The sequence below is a fragment of the Macrotis lagotis genome, chromosome 1 (assembly GCF_037893015.1).
Source record: "Macrotis lagotis isolate mMagLag1 chromosome 1, bilby.v1.9.chrom.fasta, whole genome shotgun sequence".
Taxonomy (NCBI): domain Eukaryota; kingdom Metazoa; phylum Chordata; class Mammalia; order Peramelemorphia; family Peramelidae; genus Macrotis; species Macrotis lagotis.
Genome location: NC_133658.1, coordinates 345,006,285 through 345,028,907, shown reverse-complemented (window position 1 = coordinate 345,028,907; position 22,623 = coordinate 345,006,285). Strand labels below are relative to the sequence as shown.

The window sequence follows — 22,623 nt, the reverse complement described above, 5'->3', positions numbered from 1 at the left end:
GCAATGAAGAATGCCATCTATATCTAAAGAAAGAATTGTGGAGTTTGAACAAAGACCAAGAACTATTATCTTTAATTTAGAAAAAAAAACAAACCTGATATCTTATTGTCTGATCTTGCTATCTCTTATACTTTATGTTTCTTCCTTTAAGGATATGATTTCTCTCTCATCACACTCAATTTGGATCAATATATACCATGGAAACAATGTAAAGACTGATAAATTGCCTTCTGTTGGGGGTGGGGGGGGAGGGAAGCAAGATGGGGGAAAGATTTTAAAATTCAAAATAAATTAAAATCTTTAAAAAAATGTGATCCACCCAAGACAGAGCTGATGGTATCAGAACACAGACTGAAACACATTTTTTTCTTTCTTTTACAATATTTTAGTAATGTATAAAAAAAATCACTTGTACAAAATTTTAAAAAATAAATTTTTTTTTTTTGCAAGGCAAATGTGGTTAAGTGGCTTGCCCAAGGCCACACAGCTAGGTAATTATTAAGTGTCAGAGAGCGGATTTGAACCCAGGTACTCCTGACTCCAGGGCCAGTGCTTTATCCACTGCACCACCTAGCCATCCCTAAAAATTTTTAAAAATAAAAATAATAATAATCTATTTCATCAGTTAATCTGGGCATTTTATATTTTTTAAGAATTTATCCACTTCAGAGGGCTCTAGCCAAAATTTAGAGGGGCAGAACCCACACAAAGACTGAGTGATACATTTCCCAGTCCAAGATAACTTAGAACCTCCACAGGAAAGGTGTGCTTCACCAGGACCTGGGGTGGGAAAAAAAGCCACTGCGCAGCCCAGTCAAGCTCAGCAAAGCCCAGTCCAGCCCAGTCCAGAGATCAGCAGCAACAGCTTAAAGGGGAGAGGAGAGACTCTGCTGCACCTGGGTGAGCGTGGAGTGAGGAGCACGGACCACAGAACCTGCAGCAAGAATTGGGAGAAAGCATCCTGCACCCCCAGAGATGGTAAGGGAAGTCTGCAGAGATCTCTCTGCTCTTCCTGGGGCAGGACTCTGTTGTTTGCCTACACTCTACCCAGGTTGCAGTTTGCCTATACTCAGACTCAAGGTGCAGTTTAGGCTTCCTTACTAAAATAGCTGTATTCTGCTTTATATCCTCAGGGCAGAGGGCAGTGCTGTGGTCATCTACATATCAAAGCACAGGCTAGAGAGTTTAAGACCTTGGAAGAATAAAGGTCCCAGTGGGCTGCCCCCCCCCCCCCCCCCCCCCCCCCCCCCCCCCCCCCGCCAAAAAAAAAAAAACCAAAGCCTTAGAAGTGCTGTAAATTAGCCTTGGGCTGAAGAAATGAGTAAACAACAGGGAAAAAAAAAAGGATCTGACCATAGAGAATTACTTCAATCCTATGGAAGATCAAAAAAGATACTCTGATGATGACAAAATCGAAGCTTCTGTATCCAAAACCTCCTAGAAAAATAGAAAATGGGCTCAGATTGTAGATGAGCTCAAAAAAAGACTCTGAAAAGCAATTCAGGGAGGTGGAGGAAAAATTGGGAGGAGAAATGAGAGCAATGCAGAAAAATCATGAAAACCAAATCAAAAGCCTGGTGAAAGAAATATAAAAAAAATGTTAAAAACCAGTTTAAGCCTAATGGAAAAAGGAAATCAAAAGGCAAATAAGGAGAATGCCTTAAAAAGCAGAATTGGCCAGCTGGAAAAGGAGATAAAAAAAGCTCTCTGAAGAAAGTAACTCCTTCAAATGCAAAATGAAACTAAAGGAAGCTGATGACTTTTAAGAAATCAGAAAGAAATAAAACTCTTCCAAAAAAGCCAAAAATTAGAAGAAAATGTGAAATATCTCATTGGAAAAACAACTGACCTTGAAAACAGATCCAAAAGAAACAATTTGAAAATTACTGAACTATCTGGAAACCACAACTAGGAAAAGAGCCTAAACTTCATTTTTCAAGAAATAATACAGCAAAATTGCCCTGAGATCCTAGAAGCTGAGGGTAAAATAGAAATTGAAAGAATTCATCTGTCACCCCCTGAAAGGGATCCCAAAAGAAAAACTTCCAGGAATATTATAGCCAAATTCCAAAACTCCCAAATCAAAGAGAAAATTCTAAAAGCTGCCAGAAACAGACAATTCAACTACTGAGGCTCCATGGTCAGGATTACACAGGATCTGGCAGCATCTACATTAAGGGTTCACAGGGATTGGAATATGATATTCCAGGAGGCAAAAGATCTTGGTTTACAACAGAGAATCAATTACCCAGCAAAACTGAACATCCTTTCAGGGTAAAAGATGGATTTTCAATGAAACAAGGGACTTTCAAACTTTCCTAAAGAGACGACCAAAACTGAACAGAAAGTTTGATACCCAAGTACAGGACTCTGGTGAACCATAAAGGGAGTGGAAGAGACCAACTATGAGAAACTTGATGATGTTGAACTGTTTCTTTCCTGCACGGGAAGAAGATATTGATGTCATATGAACTTTCTCATTTATAAGAGCAGTTAGAAGGAGCATATATAGATAGGACATAGGAAGGAGTGGAATATAATGGTATGATGAGGTAAAGGGATGGAGTCAAAGGGCAATGGGGGAAAGTACTGGAAGGAAGGAAAAGGAGATGAAGAAGAAGCTGAGAGATTTCACATAAGAGTAAAAAAAGCTTTTTAATAGGGGGGGAAGGCAAGGGGGAATGAGTGAGCCTTCATTCTCATCAGAAATGGCTCAGAGAGGAAACACCATACACTTAATCGGATGAGGAATCTTATCTTACTCTAGAGAAAAATGACAAGAAAGGGATGGGATAAGGGGGGAATGGGGGAAGGGAAGGGGTGAATAGGTGACAGAACAGAGGAAAGATCAAGGGAGAAGGTACTCAGATGCAACATGCTTTTGGACAAGGCCAGGATGAAAGGAGAGAAAGAACAGAATAAATGAGAGTGGGGAGGAATAGAGTGGAGGTACAGCTAGTGAGAGCAACTGTGGGGAAAATATAGAAGCAACTTCTCTGGTGGATTTATGATAAAGAAAGGAACTCACCCCAGAGACAGAGCCATTGGAATCTGAACACAGAACTGAAGTACAATTTCTTTTCTCTCTCTCTATTCTTAAGGTTTCCCCATCTTCTTGGGGGGCAGGGGATTTATATTTATTCTTATGTTTACACTTATAAACATTCAATTTACATCAATGTATGGCATGGAAACAATGTAGAGACTGTCAGACAGCCTTCGGGGGGAGGGAAGGGGGGAAATTGTAGAATTCAGAGCCTTGAAAAAAAATGACAGGTATAATTTACTATTGTATATAATTGGAAAACAAAATGTTTAAAAAATAAAAAAAAATTTATCCACTTCATCTATCAATTTTTGCTGGTATATAATTGAACAAAAATAATTTAATAGCTTCATTTCCTCTTTAAATGTGAAATTTTTAAATTTCTCATATGCAGGAAATGATTTTCCTTTTTTTAAAAAAATCAGATTACAGGGGCCGCTAGGTGGCATAGTGGATAAAGCATCAGCCCTGGAGTCAGGCTATCTGGGTTCAAATCCGGTCTCAGACACTTAATAATTACCTGGCTGTGTGGCCTTGGGCAAGCCACTTAACCCCATTTGCCTTGCAAAAAGCTAAAAAAAAACAAACCTCAGATTACCTATTTATCTTTTTTTTTCAAAATATGAACTCCAAGCTTATTTATTCCAATGTCATTTTGGATTTTCAGAATTACTTCATTGTTTATTTCAAGATTTTTTTACTTGTCCCAAGTGGAGCTTTTGGTTGTGTTCACCACTTTGTTCTTTCTCTTTTATTGATGTGTTTTGACATACCATTTTCCTTCATGAAGTCTTCTGTTATTTCTATGATTGGTTCTTTGATCCACTCTTCTTTTGGATTTTTAGTCTTCAGTTAATTTAAATTCTTTTTTCAAAGGCCTTTTTATGAATACAGTTTTAATGCATTGCAATCAGTAAGAATATATTTGGCTAGGGCGGCTAGGTGGCGTAGTGGATAAAACACAGGACTTGGAGTCAGGAGTACCTGGGTTCAAATCCAGTCTCAGACACTTAATAATTACCTAGCTGTGTGGCCTTGGGCAAGCCACTTAACCCCATTTGCCTTGCAAAAACCTTTAAAAAAATATATTTGGCTTTTATTATTTCTGCTTCTAGTGAGGTTTTTATACCCAATACATGTTCAATTTTTTTCAAGTTTACATGTAAGGTTGAAAAAAAGAATATGGGTTTCCCACTTAGAATCACCAGTTTTATAATAATTAAATTATCTAAAGCTCTAGTCAGATCTTTAACTTCATTTAGTTTTTTAAGTTTCTCTAGATCTGACCTTTCAGTGAGATTCCTCCCTATTAAACTGTACTTTGGTTGTCTGCTTGTCCCTACTAACCTTCCGGGGCAGCTAGGTGGCGCAGTGGATAAAGCACCGGCCCTGGAGTCAGGAGTACCTGGGTTCAAATCTGGTCTCAGGCACTTAATAATTACCTAGCTGTGTGGCCTTGGGCAAGCCACTTAACCCCATTTGCCTTGAAAAAGATAAAAAAAAAACCTACTAACCTTCCCTTTAAGTATTAATAGGGCAGCTATATAGTACAGTGGGTAGCATGTCAAACCCAATTAGGAAGACCTAAGTTCAAAATTAGCCTCAGACATTTAGTAGCTATGTGACCCTGGGCAAGTCACTTAACTTCTATTTGCCTTAATAAACTGGAGAAATAGAAGAACCCCCCAATATCTTTGTCAAGAAAATCCCACATAGGGTCACAAAGAATGTGACATGACTAAAATGACTGAACAACCAAAAATTTTACTTTGGGGCAGCTAGGTGATATAATAAATAAGATTGCTAGGCCTAAAGTCAAGAAGACAACTTCTTGAGTTTAAATCTGGCCTCAGACCTTGGCCAAGTACCAGTCTGCCTCAGTTCCTCAACTGTAAAATAATATGAAGAAAATGGCAAACTGCAACAGTAACTTTGCTGAGAAAACACCAGATGGAGCCATAACAAGTTAAGATGCTATGTTGTTCAGTACACATAAATATCACAATACTGATTCATTAGCAATGGTATCTTTAAGCAAACCATTTCCCAGTTTATTTCATCGATATTTAGCCTTCACCAAAAAAGACTGCTACACTTGCCTTTTTCAGTTCACGTGAAGCAAAACAGATTTTCTTCTGGTTCCTCATTTTGACTTCATATGAATCTTTTGAGTTTCAAGTGTACTCCTTGCAAATAACATTGCTGTAGTTTGCTTATTATTTGTGATCCATAAAGTAATGTTTCCATTCTATTATGCCTCTTCTCTTTCCCTCACCTCATCCTGATTCCAGACTTTTATTCTATAATTCCTTTTCATTTCTTTCATGTTACGCCTGACATTGGAGGTTTTAAGATTATTCCCTTGCAGGACAGCTAGGTGGGCAGACACTTAATAATTACCTAGTTGTGTCAACTTGTACAAGTAACTTAACCCCATTGCCTTGTAAAAACCAAAAAATATTCCCTTGCATATCCTGTTTTCCCTCTTAAAACCTTGTTCTCACCTCTTTTTTTCCTTGAGTTTATTTCTGTACCAAGATATGTGTATAATTGTGTTCAACTTTCTTTGCCCAGTTCAGATGAAAATGAGATCCTTGGAATGCCTGTCCCAAATCTGTTTATTAATGTTTGAATACTTTTAATCTCATTCACCATTTTGTAAGAGCATGATCTCCCTAAGCAGCATAGTTCTTTATTCATTCTATTTCTGTCATGGCCTAAATAATTCAAAACAGAACATCAAACATAAGTTCCCTGCCCTTCTTATTTACCTTTCTTGGATGTAATTGTTTTCTTTTGCCTTTTGAATTACTTTATTCCAAGTTATCCCTTCTTTTACAGTGAGAATTGCTAAGCCTTGTGTGAGTCAGTCTAAGGTCTGTTAGTATTTGAACTTTTTCTTCTTGGCTATCTTTTCTTTGACCTGGAAGCTCTGAATATTGACTATGACATTTTTGAAATATTTTATTTGGGGATTTCTTCCAGAAAGTGACCAGTAGATTCTATTTGCACTATAGTCTTCAATTCTTCTTTTTTTTTTAGGGTTTTTTTTTGCAAAGAAATGGGGACAAAGGGTGGCTAGGTGGTAGTGTATAGTGGACTGGCCCTGGAGTCAGGAGTATACCTGAGTTCAAATCCAGCCTCTGACACTTAATAATTACCTAGCCGTGAAAGAAAAAAATGGGGTTAAGTGGCTTGCCCAAGGCCACACAGCTAGGTAATTATTAAGTGTCTGAGGCTGAATTTGAACTCAGGTATACTCCTGACTCCAGGGCCAGTCCTCTATCCACTGTTCCACCTAGCCACTCCTGAGAGGTCTTATTTTTATTTGACATTCTAATTTACAGAACATTCACAGGCAAGAGTTCCCACCATCTGTTCTAAAGTATTAATTCTTCTTGCCATTTTTTCCCCTAACATTTTGTATTACTTGTGTGATTTCTTCAGGTATCGCATAAAGGCTTTGTGGTCATGGCATTTTTTTCTCTGAGGCTCTATGAAGACTTATGGAATTATTCTCTTCAGGGTTTACCTCATTGGGCATCTCATTCCAAGGTCATTTCTTCATTATTTGTCACTTTTTTTTTTTTTTTTTTTTTTTTGGGTTTACTCACTTTACCAGTCTCAGTGTCTGGATTGGGGGCAGAGAAAGACAGGATATGCAGTAACTGCCTTCAGTACAATTCTGCTCTTGCATTTATGGTAGGTAAAGATAGGTTCTGCCTCCTCATGAGTGTAAATAGGAGGCCCTGCCTTCTGTAGTATTATCTGATTGTATCCTGTTGTAATTCAGACAGAGTACCTCAGGAATACTTCTCAAGTACTTTTTTTCCCCCTATAGGGTTCCAGGACTTCCCTATGTGAGGGACTAAGTTGTTTCCTATATGCCTAACCTAATTTGTTTCTATTTAAAGCTTCTGCACAATTCTTGATGTCTTTTTGTTAAGTCCTGGCCTGAGTAGAATTTAGCTAATTCTCTTTAGTATTAATTATTCCTTCTGCAATTTTTTAGAGCTTTATTGGAGGAAGGTACTGACATTCAGTTTTGCTGGCATATAATAGAGAAGTTTCTGATAACTATTTTTAGGAACTTAAAAGTTATACTATTTCGGGGTGGCTAGGTGGCACAGTGGACAGAGCACCGGCCCTGGAATCAGGAGTACCCAAGTTCAAATCCGGCCTCAGACAATAATTACCTAGCTATGTGGCCTTGGGCAAGCCACTTAACCCTATTTGCCTTGCAAAAAAAAAAAGTTATGTCATTTGGCAGCTACATATGTGGGAAGTACGCTTAAAAAAAGAATCTAGAAAATGAAAGTCATTAACAATCCCAAACTGGAGACTTTGAGCATCTTCACTTCAAAGACTGTACATGCTCCATATTTAATTCTGGTGAAGATTTCCCACTCAGTTACCTCAACTAAAACATAATCTTTAGATCCATAATTTGATGGTTATAGATGCTCCCTAAACTGATTTAGATTGCAATTTTTCCATACCTTAACAGATGGCTGTCTACCACCCTGGTCTACGCCTTTATCATCTAGACTATGACAATAGCAGGATTTGGGTTAAAGACAATGCTTCTTGGTCTTCCTACAAGTCTCACCCTACTCCAGTCCATCCTCCACTCAAATAACCAAAGTGAGTTTCTTAAACAGGACTGACCATGTCACACCCAAATCAATAAACTCTATTGGTTCCCTTTCACTTCCAGTATTAAAATAAGTCTTATTTAGCATTCAAAGCCCTTCATAAACTGCTACACACACACACACACACACACACACACACACACACACACACACACACACACAATCTTTCACCACTCCAGTCTTTTTTAAACTTTATACCACCATCACCTCATATACTTCATAATCAAGTAATACTGTTGTCCTTGTGTGCCATTTTTCCCAAGACTCTCCATCTCAATTTCAGGCATTTTCATTGTCTGTCTACTCTGGTTGGAATGCTCTCCTTCCTCATCTCTGCTCCCTGATTTCCTTTAAATGACAAATAAAAATCTACTTTTTCCAAGAAATCATTCTGAATCCCACTTCTGGTGATTCCCCATTGGATTATCTCAAATTTATCCTATATAGTTCTTTGTATATAGTTGTGTATATGTTGCTTTCCTCATTAGAATATTTTTACAAGTATTATCCTCACACCATTCCTGCAAGGTAGGTATTATTATCATGCCCCCTTTTTAAAGATAAAGAAATTGAAGCGCATTGTTAAGCTAAGTGACTTGCCCAGAGTCATACAAGTAGTTCATATTTGAACTGAGGTCATATTTGAATTCAAGGTCTTCCTGACTCCAGGCACAGCACTCTATCCATTACACCACACACCAGCAATTTATACATCTTTATTCTTTCATGGCTAGAAATGGAAGAAGTCTATAATCCCTGCCAACTCCAAATATCATTCAATCAGGGACTTACCTTTCTGATCAGAAACTTCTCAAACAGTCTGAGTAGACAGTATGTTATCATACCTCACTCCTATATATCCTGATTCACAGCCATGGAAGGGAAGTGGTTCTAGTCTAGATTCAGGTTCTCTTAAATTTGGCTTTCCTAAAAGGGTCAAATCTTTTCACATTTGAATATTTTTGAAAGACTTGAAAACAAATGTTTAAAGAGATAAAGTGATTTCTTCACAATACAACTGAATTCAAGGGTCAGAGGACAAGAAATTGAAGGTTTCCTCAAAGATTGGATATAATATCATTATACAGATGAGGAAACAGGATCACAATGGTTAAAGGATTTGAACACAACCAGGTGTGCTAAAATTTGAAAACAGGTCCTCACTCCAGTCGATTCATATTCCTCTACCACATCCCAAGAAAGACCAGTTCAAGAATGGATGGATGAGGGGAACCTATCTCATTGTTAGGGGGAAAAAAAACAAATGTGCTCCAATGGGAAAAAAATGGAAAAAAATACCAAATGATGGTATTTTTATTAGAATTATCAAATCAACAAATATTGAGCACCTCCTATGTGTACCATCATAGAAAGAATGAAATTAAGAAAAGGATCTAGTCCCTGTCCTCCTAGAGCTTACAATCTTTCTGGGAAGAAGATTTTACATAACAATTCAAGTCAACAAAAATCTCAAGGTCTCAAGGCAGAACATTAAGGATGTACCAACAATGATTCCTGGAAGGGAGTGGGAATAACATTTTATCTGGGTCTTGGAAGTTTAAATAGGATTAAAGTGAAAAGAAAGCAATCCAGGTACAAAGTTGAGCAAAAGTATGAACAGGAAAATAAAGGAATTTTCAGAGAAAAGGAAAAAAAACTGGTTTGTCTCCTTAAGAGGGTTCTAGTAGAAATAACATCAAGAAAGTAGCCTAGACAGGGGAGCGGCTAGGTAGCGCAGTGAATACAGCACTGGCCTTGGAGTCAGGAATACCTGGGTTCAAATCCAACCTCAGACACTTAATAATTACCTAGCTGTGTGGCCTTGGGGAAGCCACTTAATCCCATTGCCTTGAAAAAGCTAAAAAAAAGAAAGTAGGCTAGAAAGGTCAGACTTTGAATGTCAGATTTTTAAAAACTCAATTGTATTTAGTAGGTAAGAACCACAGAAGGTTTTTGATAAATTAAGCTGACAGGCCAGTGAAAGGCAGATTAAATAAGGGGAGAGGGAATGGAGAAAGGAGAGAAATCAATTAGGTTACTATAGTATCCAGGCATGAATTAAGATTTCAAAATAAGTAACAGTGGAAATGCTAAGGAAATGGATTCTAAATACACACACACACACACACACAAACACATGAAAGTTAAAAATGTGGGACTGAAGTTTAAGTAAGAACTCAGAGCAAGAAGTATAGATTTCAGATTCATTCATGTTTTGAGCACCTGTTGTGTGGAAGGCACTTCAGTCATCTCTATTCAATTGTGCTAGGCATCAAGGATATGAACACACAGGTCCTACATTCATGGAGCTCTCCATTTAAGGAGGCATGGTGACAGGACAGAAGAGAAGATCAAATAAATTGCTTAGAACACAAAAGTGACATAAAAGTAAAGGAGGTATTTAAGTGCTATGAATAAGTCTGAAGCTAGAGAAATAGGAGGGTAGGAGTTTAAAGTCGTCCCACAGGTCATAAAAAAATTGGCAGCAAAGCTTAATCTCAAAGGGTAGGGATTTTCAGCAGAAAATTTGAAGGGCACAAGAAAGGAGTGGAAACAGAGTCCATACTAGTGATGTTGAAGTGATATGGGCAAATGAGATAAAGAAAAGAGAGAAATTAACTGACATAAAAAAGTAGTCAATGAGAGAATACAATATGGGCTCCCAGAAGTCAAGGGAGGAGAGATTTTCAAGTATTAAAGGGTTCGTTAAAAGTGTCAAAGTTTACACAAAGGTAAAATAAGGTCTAAGAAATGTCAATGAATTGACAAATAGGAGTTATTAAGAAGATGATTTCAGAATAGTTAAAGAGTTAACTCAGACCACAGAGGTCTAAAGAGAGAGTAAGCAATGTAGCATTAGAGGCATAAATTTAGATAATTCAGTCCAGAAGTTTGATAGTAAAAAGAAATGAGTAAGATAAAAGTTAGAAAAGTTAAATCAAGTAAAAGCTAGTGAGATTTGAGAAAGAGGAAAACCAGTACATCTTTGTAAGTAGATTTGGTGGGGTCAGAGGCTGATGACATAGGTAAGAATAACTAAAGGAACAAGGTCCTCAAGGAGATGAAAGGGATAAAATGGAGGACAATACTAGGAAGAATTAACCCCAAGAAAAGATGAATACCCTTCTTCTGTTATATCTGGGAAGGAGGAAAGGATATAAAGAAATTTTTTAAAAAGATGAAAAAGGCCTCAACCTTCTCATTAAAGAGAACAAGGGGATTAGACTAACTTTTGAGTGAGGCCTTTGACAGAAACACAAATTTGAAAGGGTGCCTAGCAGCAATGGGAGCTCAGCTGAAATTAAAAGGGGCACAGCTGTAATGGAGAACTGAGAGGCCTCAACCTGGGCTACAAAGGAGGTCAAAGTTGATTCAGAGGCTTATTTAGTTCCTATTCAACCTTTGACCGTTATCATGAACAAAAGTTTTCAAGTTTCTATATTCTTTTTACTTTTAATATTTTTATCCACTTTCTCTACTCACCATTTGTTAAGTGACTTTCACCAACTAATCCTGCTGGACCCTGCAAAAAGAGCTTGTTCATTTGAGTGGCAACTGTCCTTTGAGCTAAAGTCATCATAGCAGCTCCCTCTCTTACTCCCAAGCAGTCCTTCTATGAGGTCACCATGGAACTCTGTTAGCTATCATTTGGCTATAGCAGACTGGTTACATTTGGAGGAACATCAGGGTAAATAGGAAAAAGATTCCACAGGGCAAAACTAGAAGAGAATGCTACAAAAGCACACTCACAGGAACTTTTTCATTATATTTGAGCGATTTGTTTTTTATTGATGATATGAGAAGTGTGAACTTACAGATTATAAAGGATGACTATCAGAATTACAGGACATTATCTCAAGGAGAAATGAACACAAATAATCTTATAGGACTATGTGTACAAACATGTGCAACAAGTGGAAAATGACAAAGGGTTCAAGTATGTAGAGCTTACCCAAACCAACCACCAAAAGACAACACACTTCTACACCCTTTTGTTTATGTCCCAATCCTTCCTTGGAATTGGGAAGCTAACAGCACTTAGTGAGAGGAAGTAAAGAAGTAAAGACAATTTTAGAAATGTATGCCTTAGTACCATTTAATCCCTGGCAACCAAAAGTAGAATAATTACTGAGAGATCATCTCATTCTAATTCATGGTGCTCCATATCACTTTAATAAAGAAAAATGAGTAAAAAGTAAACAAAACAGTGCCAAACCAAATCATGAGTGATATTATTTATCAATGAATAATGTAGCAAAACAACATCTCATCCAAGATATTTAAAACCCAACAGTTACAAAGTGAGAATATAACACATAGGAACCTAAATACTTCCATCTATCAAGTTAAAAAAAAAAAAAGTTAGGTGGTGCAGTGGATTAAGAGGCCCTGGAGTCAAGAGTACCTCACTTCAAATAGGGCCTCAGACACTTAATTACCTAGCTGTGTGGTCTTGGGCAAGTCACTTAACCCCATTTGCCTTACAAAAACCTAAAAAAAAAAAAGATAGGGTTGATGATGTGAATGAAAGTTCTAAGCAATTGGGATCTGCCATTTTAAAACTGCAGACTCCTGTATGGATCAGTAACTTCCATTTAACTTACAGTGGAACTTGCTGGCAACTGCCAGCAAGACTGTAATGTTCCTTGACCTGTCCATAACCATATAGCTAATATGAAGTAGTGATAATATATGAACCGAAGTCTTCATAATTCAAAGACCAGGCTTTTATCCAATATAACATAATATTCTCCAGGTCAAAGTATATACAAAATTTTGCTATATTCTGGAAAATAAGTGGCAACTAACTGCAAATTCCCATCTCCTGTAAGTATCCAATCTAATCATGGATGTCCTTAAACTGTCAATCAAAGGAGAAAAAAAATCACATTAAATATTTCTTATATCCAAGATATTATCATTGAACTTTTCCCCAAGGGTATGAATAGTTCAAGTGAAGAACTGGAAGCTATTAACAAGACCAAAAGCCCATATATAATTTGATCTCACAGAGCAAATTGGCAAAGATGACAAAAGAATGACTGATTTCACACTGCAAGGACTACAAGACAGGTACCATTTAATAAACCTTTTGCAGAGCTGGGAATTGGTCCAATGTTCTAGAAACAATTTGAAATCATGCTTAAAATGTGACCTGGGCTACTTAAGAGACACAAGAAGGACAAAGACAGAAAGGTCCCACATACACCAAAATATTCATAGAAGCACTGTTTGATGTAACAAAGAACAAAGAGGTTCCATGACCTAAAGAATGGCTAAACAAACTTGGGTACATGAATGTAATGCAATATTACTGCACTTTAAAAAGTGATGAATACAGAGAATTCAAATAAGAAGACTTATATGAACTAATCCAGAATGAAGAATAATCAAGAAAACAATATACACAATAAGTAAAAAACCTAAATGAAAGGAACAAAAATATAAAATAGTGTAATAATTTTCTGGGTCCTGGAGAGTTGAGAAAAAGCATCTCCCTTCTTTCTATCCATGTAAGAGGGACTATAGGTCTTGGTATATGGCACATGCTATCCAATTCAGTTGATGACTCGGTTAGTTATATGAAGTTCTTTCTCACTTTCTTTTATTACCTTTTGTTACCAAGGATAGTTTTCTGGACAAGGTGGGGGATGGGAGGGAGAAATGATGTAGAAAGGAAAAGAAAGTACTAATAAAAAGATTATAATATTTTAATCAGCATTTTGAAATGCAACTTCACATTGCTTCAACAAAAGATATTACTTCTATTCAGATTTTTATGAACTTGCATCATTACCTTCTATCTCCATCAATTCACAATTTTTGAATTTCCTTTAGGATCAGTCTATCCTCTCCTTCCCCAACTCCCTGCTGCTGCTCTTACTAAACACACACACACACACACACACACACACACACACACACACACACACACACACACACAAACGAGAGACAGAGAAAAGAATTTTAACAAAATAAGCATTCATCACTTGCTAAATCACAGAATGATGTAGAAAATATTATTACATACCCTAAAAGTCAATAAATTACCTCAAAGCAATTTTGATGTTTTTTGATAAAACTAGAAAGAAAAAAATTATTCAGAAGTCACTTAAAAAAACACAGAATCTTAAGAGTTGGAAGGAACTCAATGGCCAACAGTCCAACTCATACCTCAACATGAGCATGTTAAAATATAAGGTCCTTTTAAGTAAGAATTGTTCCGTTTTCTTGTATTCCCACAGTCTGACATTTGCACAGAGTAGGTCCTTGATAAATTCTTCATCAACTGAATCACCTCAACAGTAAATATCCTTCCCCAATGGTCATTTAACCTAAAATTATAGACTCCCAAATAACAGAACTTATTACTTCATGAGAAGTTTCCCATTTCAATACTGACCAACTGTTCAGTCTAGATCAGTTATTTAAAAAAAATATACTTATACCAGAAATTTTTGTATTATCAAAGCAGATATCCAGAAATTAGGAAGAAATTAAATGAGTTATAGCACATGAACATGTTGAATTCAATGGAAAATGTGAAAAACAACTGAAACAAAGTAAGCAAAACAAGGAAAACAATGACATAATGTTAATGCAACAAGAACAAAATGATCAAAACTGTTTCTAAATTGTGATGGCAAGTTTAGACCCAAAGAGGAAAGATATGAAAAGGCATCTCCCCAATTTCTTGGGAAATACAAATGTGAAACAATGTATATACATTGTCAGTCTGAAATTTTTCAATGTTAGTTCTCTCAAGCTTTTTATACCCTTCCCTTTTTTTAATCTTTTGTCATAAGGAATTGCTCTTTAGGGGAGAGGAATACATAAAAAAATAAAGGCAATGTAAAAATAAAAGACATAAATAAGTTAACCAAACACTTACTTTTTTTTCATTTTTGCTCAAAGGACTGATCACCTAAAGGTACCTGCTAGAATAAGAAAATTAAGTCACTAAAAGTGACTATACTCTAAGTATGCCTAAAGAATGAGGAAGGACTTCAATTTCCCTCATTCTAGAGTCTATGAGCTCAAGACTGAACTTCTAATCAACTTAAATATCTAGTTATCATTTGTTCCTCAACTGTTAGTCACTCTGACCCTTAAATACAGTGTTCAGAGAAAAAATGTGTAAAACAAAATCTAAACCAGATCTGACAAAATACTAAGTATTACATTCAAATTCAGGATGGCAAACAATGTTATCATCAGTTGTCAATGAGATCTATTCAAGTTTTAATTCGTGAATTTTAAGATTTACTCATTATTTAAAATCTTTAAACAAGACCTAGATAATGTGTCAAACTGCTAAGTAGTAACAAATAAATTATCTTTTTTTTTCCTTTGAAACAAGGGAATTTGAATTCATATTACTATTATTCTAGGGCTGAAAAGGAATCCCAAGGAAATCTAGTCCATTTTACAAAAACCAAGGTCCAGAGCTTTGCCAAAATCACTTAAGAATTTTGAAATTTAACAATCAGTTCATATCAAATCCAAATCTCCTTATTCATATTATAGTTTTTCCCACTAAATTATCAAGGACCTTAGTCAAAATCAAAGAATTCTAAACCCAGATGTATAAGAAATAAAATCTTTAATGTAGTTCCATCCATGGTCCCCATTCTCCATCAGCTTTCCTTCCTCCAAAAATACCCTCTTTCTGGGTAAAGAAAAAAAAATTAATTCAATGTAATTCCTCTAGTCTAAGGTAATCTTCAAAAGTATTCATAGCAGGGAATAGGTATATTAAAGTCAAAAGTATGAATTAAGTACACCTGAAGATCCAGGGGAAAATTAATTCATTGTTTCAAAAGGGTGCAAAAGATCAAAAGACTGAGAATTCTGAATGATCTGTAAACTTCTAAAAATTGAACATAACAAAGAAATGCATTAAAGTTTAAATAATTAAATATAAATTTGAATATGACAAATAACATGTTCTTTCAGGCCCTTTATGGGTTTACTAGGAAGGTTAGGGAAAAGACTTGAGTTCAAATTCTTTTAATATCTAGGCAACCCACAAGAGAACAATCCCAGTGGTTAGCAATGGAAGAGACCTCAGAACTTTTAAAAATATTAGAAAAGGGGGCAGCTAGGTGGTATAGTGAATAAAGCACCAGTCTTGGAGTCAGGAGTACCTGGGTTCAAATCCAGTCTCAGACACTTAATTATTACCTAGCTGTGTGGCCTTGGGCAAGCTACTTAACTCCATTTGCCTTGCAAAAGAAAGAAAAAAACCTAAAAAAAAATATTAGAAAAGAAAAGGACACAAAGGATGATCTAACCCCAACCCTTTCCATTTTACAGAAAAAAGAAAACTAAGGCCCAGTTTGGGAACATGACTTGAACAAAATGATACAGTAACATTATTTCCATCAAGTAGAATCCAGCTCTTATCTCACTTTAATGTCCTTTACGCATAATTCACTCAGGTGTTTAGCTCAATAAGGACTCTGACAGAACTCTGTATTCCTTTCCTATTTCTCTTCTGAAAACTTGAACTTAAACTAGCTTTAACATGCTCTTTGGACATTAGGTCTTATGCTCTCAGCTTTAATAGTAATAAGTCTTCTCACTTCCCAGACTACTCATTTTAAAATTATTCTTGTTCTTCTATACCCAAGACTTAGACTTCAAGCTTTATGACCACTTCAAATTATTAGTTGTCAAGAGTAATAAGAACATTACCATTCTGATCAAAACTTTTCACCAGAAACTTAATTTTATAGAAGTGTACTATTTCAATGATTCCCGTATAATAGAAACTTCCTGAACAGAAGATAACCAACAGATTAAACTCACAACCTTTGTCCACTCCATGGACATCATACCCTTAACTACAAAGCTAAGTCCTGAAGTTGTCTTTCCCAACCATTTCCCATCTGACTCCCTAAGCAGCTAAATAGCTCATAAAAATAAGTAACTTAATAAAACCAAAAAAGTAAACTTTTCTATGAAAAGGTCACCTGCATCAAATTGAAGCGAAATTTTATTTGCTAAAATCTGGTAAGGAAAGAGTTCAGTCCTTAAGGACCTTTTTCCCCATTTCAGTAAGTTTGGAGAATAAAAGCAGAAAACACAGACACACTAAGACACACTAAATTCTAGTATTTTGGTGTATGATTTGTGATAATTCAGGAAAGAAAATGCATGCTATAGGAAAACAAGCACTGGTCTGGTTTTCCAGTCTCCAACCAGTTCTCCATCAATGTGATCATGCTATGAACCTGCAACTCATTTATAAATTAAGGGAGATGATAGAAGTTCTCCAAGTCCTCTCTAGTTTTGATATTCTAGCTTCATACACTAATTACCAAAAAAAAAAAAAGCTTTGAGCTTTGGTTGGGAACTCAAGTTTTCAAATGTTAGTGTTGGGGCAAAGACTATATATTTTTACAACCAATTAATTATTGTGTGTTCTTGGAGACTATCATCAGGAATCCTTAAAAATCTGTTTGCTATTTACCTTGCACAATCATAACAGTTTGACCAAGAGATTTATTTAAATATACCTAAAATTGGGAGTGCTCTCTTTACTGTCTTATTTAAATTAGTAGATCAGAGTTCAAGTTCAAAGAATATGAATTAGTTTACCACAGATCACAAATTTAGAGCTGAAAGAGAGAGACCTTAAAGGTCATCTAATTCAAACCCTCTCACTCGGACACAATATAACTTACTGAACACTAGTAGTACTATGGTCAGGAGAATAAGACATTACATCCAAGCCAAGGGCTTCCTCTCAAATTATATGTAAAAAGTTATTTAAGCTAACAGCTCTACAAATAGTCAATAATAGAGGGTAAACAGAAGGGAGGGAAATTCATTTCTGACTTTCACATTTAAGTTTTAGATATCTGTAATTTGTCAGAGAAAATCATTGAAAAGAACATGAAGAAAAGCAGTGTTAAAACTACAGAAACTGGGGAAGCAGAACCTTTTTTCCAAAAATCTGCTATAGTAACAAATGAGGAAAGTTTGATTTTACTCACTAGGATCTTCACCCCAATAGGTGAGAACACAGAAAATAACAAATATAATAAGTACTAAAAAAAACAAAACGACTCATCACATTATTTCAGGTTCAGATTCTTGTTTGGTGGCAATAGTTACTCCAATTGAGCAAGCTATAGAAATCATTCTGCAAAATATAACAAATCACCCTGTTTTCACCAGCAATTTAGTCTTAAGATTGCTTCAGAATGCACAAAATAAACTACATGTGTTTAAGTTCATTATGTCATGAATTCATTTTGTTAAAAAAAAGATTTTTGCAGACTTACTCTTCTTTATTGGATCTTAAGTAAAATAACTTGTTATCTAAGTCTGTTGAGCTCACATGCTAGAGAGTAACCTAGAGCAAAAATTAAGTTTTTGATGTCACAAATTTGTTATTTAAAAATAAAGTGTATAAAATCTTGAACAATAAAATTATAATATTCATCATCTGACTACACTTGCCTATAAGAAAAATGTAACGGGGACATCATAGGATTTCAGGTAGAAGTATCCCAGAAGTTACGTAATTCAGGCTGTAAACATTAAAGAGAAAGGAACAGAAGTCAAAATTATCCAAATTAAAGCATGAAAAAAGTGAGTAATTGAACCAAGCAGAAATCAAAAACTTTTCCTGAAAAACATACTTTGAAAGTATAACAAGGCTTACTGTGGGACAATTTGATAAACTATGACATGGAAAGCTCCTCCTTGAATAAGTAAGAGTTCAACAGATTAGATTTGAAGCAACTGTGATGACATCAAAGTCCAATAATCTGGTAGGGTCAAAGAGTGAGTCTTGGTGGAAAGATAGCCACAAAAGAGCAGTTTCCCTATGGACTACTCAGGCAGTTTACAATATGCCAAGAACACAAACTGCTTATTAAAGTTTACTGTATAAATACAAACTAGTTAAGTGAGATTGTGTGTCAACTACATAAATTCAGTTCAATCAACACACTTCAAAAAACCTAAATTACTAGTTTTACACCTTTCCAAAGCAATCATTTACACTAGATGGATCACCCCCAATGAATCCAGTATGTTCCTAAATGAAGTTATTGTTTCTCATCATCCATGGGAAATTCCTTCACAAATAATGTGACACACTTAGAAAGATATTTCTTCATATTTACAAGGATTTTCATGTTTACAAATGGGCCCAGGCTACAATCTTCAACAATCAGTATTTACATATCACTAATAATTGTGTATAGTATCTAAAAAGGATAAGAACAGGCTGTCCTTTGCTCATTTAAGTTCATACCATGTTTATTAATGTAACAAACTTTTCTTTGAAGCTACTCCTGAGAAATTTATAGCATGAGGAAAATATTTTATTGTATTAATATGTTTTGTTTGCTACTTAAAACATGCCCAAAAGAGAAGTAGAAAAAAAAATTTCTTCTGACAGTCAATGAGGGGTCTATCATATTTGTCTTTGTAAAGAAAATAAGGAATATCTAGTCTGACAAAGATTCAAGGACAGGAGATGTGTACTTAAGATGAAAAAGAAAAAGAATATATGGAAAACAAAAGAATTTGAAAATACAATAAACTAGTTGAAAGAAAGGATACAAAAGAAGTGTCCACAATTTAAAACAGATGAACTGTGTCTTGAGATTATCATTATCTTACATTTTGAGTCTAATAGACTAGGGCATGACAAATTTCAGAAGACATGACACTCTTGAAATACAGAATTTTATTTAGAAACTGTTTAAAGTAGAAAAAAACCCTGTCAAGAAAGACCAGGTGGAATATGGTTTCCCAGTAAAATGGAATTTTTAGGGCAACAAAAGTCTAAAAGGCCACAAGAGAGAAATAGCACCACTGTATTTTAACAATGGCGAGTTACTTGCATTTTTGGCATTATAATTATTCACTGAATTTGGGTTTTCCTCAGAATTCCACACAGATCATGCACTACACAACAATTTTATCATAAATGCTTGCCTTCTACACACATTTTAGGACACCAGAATCTACCACCAGAAACAAATTGATACAAGCACATCAGAACTGATCAATCTCAGTAGTAGCTAACTGAGAACTCTGGCAAGTTCCTGCCAAACAAAAGGGATGAAACAGGCTGAGGTGCAAAGCAAAAAAGATGGGAGTGTTTAGGAATGAAATATTTTAAATATTAATATTTAAATTAGACATGGTACTGTATTTTCTGCAAAAAAAAAATTAACATTTAGTAACACACTCTAATGAATTTTATCTCCAAGGAGATTAGTGCACTGGCAACTACTATTCAGATACAGTGAAGGCTGTGGACAGCAGGTACCAAAAAAATAAAAACCCAAGCTGTACAGATCACAAGGTAATCTCAGCCTTCACAGATCACTCCCCCTCTACCAGAGGTCCAGAAAGAACATGGAGCATGATCATCTGCCCATGGTATGACTGTTCTCAGCAGCATGCTTTAAGGGGAAGAAAGAAGAGACCCCAAAAGGGGACTGTAAAGGAAAGGGAAGTGTAAAAGATGAAGCTACAAGAAGAATAGAAAACAAGACAATCTGCTCCCATGTAAAAATAATTTTCAGGGAAGCAATTTTGCTTTCCAAAAGCAAGTTTTAGATAATAAAAATGGACACATCTTGCTTTCCAAGAAAAAAAAAAATCAATGTACAGAAGATTTAAAGTAACATCAAAAAACTACTACAGAAATGTTCAACAAAAACAATTTTGAGCTCTTCAACTCAATCATACATCTCAGAGTCAAAAGACTCCGTCTGATTGTTAGGCAAAAATCCAGCCTATTCTTTCATTGGGGATTTAACCACTGAGTAATACCAAAAAGCTCTTAAATAAATCTGTTTTGCATTTTGATCAATTTTTAAGCCTGTAAGTACTGAAAGAGTACCACAGGGCTTCTCAGACAGCCATGTAAACGGTTAGGTTCTCTCTAACCACAATATGAAGCACACAGAATCTCCTGTCACATTACATTTTATAATTTGATAAATGGAAACATTTTTAAATACTCTTAAGGCATTTATTTAGTTCTGTGCTGAGAGTTCACATTAGTTAATCCATTCTGTGAGTTGCCCTCACATTTCTATTGTTTCCATTTTCAGTATTACATAAAAACAACTTTTATCAGTATGTTTACCAGCAACCAAACAGTGAGTTCTCAAGGTCTGCCTCTTTGATCCCTAAGTGAACCAGCTAGATGTTAATACTGCTCTGTCACAAGATAAAAGCTCCTAACTCAAAACCCATTGGAAAAGGAGTGAAACTTCTGCAAAGTGCACTTTAAGAAGAGGTACTTTTTGCTTATGAAAAGAAACCAGTGAGTGAGTCCTCTAAAAATAATAAAAGGGAGTATTTTACAGTTAAGCACATGATTTGGGGTGAAGAATTCGGATGTTGCTGCTCTACTGGTACAGTACATGGGTTATTAATACTCTTCTTGCTCCTCTTGTGGACCCCCTTCATCAGGTATCACAAAGCCTTCCTAAAAGAAAAGGGGAAAAGATAGCTTTACTCAAAATTCTATATAATCATTCACATTTACATAAAACTTTACACTTTATAAAGTTATTTTCTCACACAAGCCTGTGCAGTAAGAATTGCAAGAATTATTGTTACTAGAGATGGGGATGGGGAATAGGATAGAGAGAAATACAGCTAGCAATAGAAACTGTGGGCAAAAAAATATTGAAACAATTTCTCTGATGGACTTATGATAAAGAATGTTGCTGTCCACCCCAAAGAAAAAGCTGGTGTCTGAATACAGACTGAAGCACAATCGTCCCCCCCCACTTTATTTTTCTTGAGATTTCTCTTCCTTTGTGGGGGGAGGTATGTTTACTTTTACAACGTAACTGCAGTAGTATTGTGTTTCATGACTATACATTTTTGGGGCAGCTAGGTGGCACAGAAGACAGAGAAAAGGTCCTGGAATCAGGAGGACCTGTGTTCAAGTCCATCCTCAGACACTTAAAAATTACCTAGCTGTATGACCATGGGCAAGTCACTTAACCCCAATGCCTTAAATTTAAAAAACTTTTAAAAAAAGATGTCTTAATGACTATACATTTTTAACCTACACCAAGTAATTAGCTTGTTCAATGGGGGGAGTAGGGTGGGAGGGAGAGAATTTGGAATTCAAGATTTTAAAAATAAATGTTGAGACTTGCTTTCTGCATGTAGCTGGGGTAGAAAAAATGTGAAAAAAATTTAACAATAACTTTTTAAAAAGAAACTTAAAAAATATTGCATGTCTATTTAATTCCAAAAAACTCAGTTCAATAAAAAAAATTATTTCAAGATTAAAGAAAAAGAGGTTCAGAGAGATGAAATACTATTTCCTAAAGATGACAAAGAATTCAAGAATGCAAGAGTCGGGGGCGGCTAGGTGGCACAGTGGCCCTGGAGTCAGGAGTACCTGAGTTCAAATATGGCCTCAGACACTTAATAATTACCTAGTTGTGTGGCCTTGGACAAGCCACTTAACCCCATTGCTTTGCAAAAAAAAACAACTAAAAAAATGCAAGAGTCAAACTTTGAACTTGATTCTTTTGAATCCAAGTTCATATGTATACCAAAATGAAAACAGCATCACATTAACAGTTCCACTGGTTGTTAAAATTAACAGCAATTGTAGGATACACTTATACATCTAAAGAGAAAGAACTTCAAAGTTCAGAAAAATGACTGACTGATCAAATGTCTCACAACAATCCTGTGAAGTAGATGCTATTATTTCCATTTTACACAAACATTGCTGACCTATAATGTGCTCAGAACCCAATACTTATTTGTGTCAGAGACAAGATTTGAACCCAAGTCTCCCTCACTCTAGAGAAGACTCTATCATTAGTACAATGGCTCCTAATAAAACATTTTTAGACTTGCTGGGATTAAGAGGTAAGGGAGAAGAGGGAAAGGGAGGTGGGGAGGACT

General features: G+C 35.7%; 1 protein-coding gene across 2 annotated transcripts in view; it reads right to left on the bottom strand.

Annotated features, from left to right (window-relative positions):
• Positions 1-13,540: 13,540 nt before the first annotated feature.
• MAPRE1 (microtubule associated protein RP/EB family member 1) overlaps positions 13,541-22,623 on the bottom strand; it is a 41,412-nt gene continuing 32,329 nt past the window's right edge. For both annotated transcript variants that reach the window (XM_074211884.1, XM_074211885.1), the window contains exon 7: positions 13,541-21,172. In XM_074211884.1, coding sequence (XP_074067985.1) covers positions 21,116-21,172 — 57 coding nt within the window. In that variant the 3' untranslated portion in view covers positions 13,541-21,115. The remainder of the gene's footprint in view (positions 21,173-22,623) is intronic.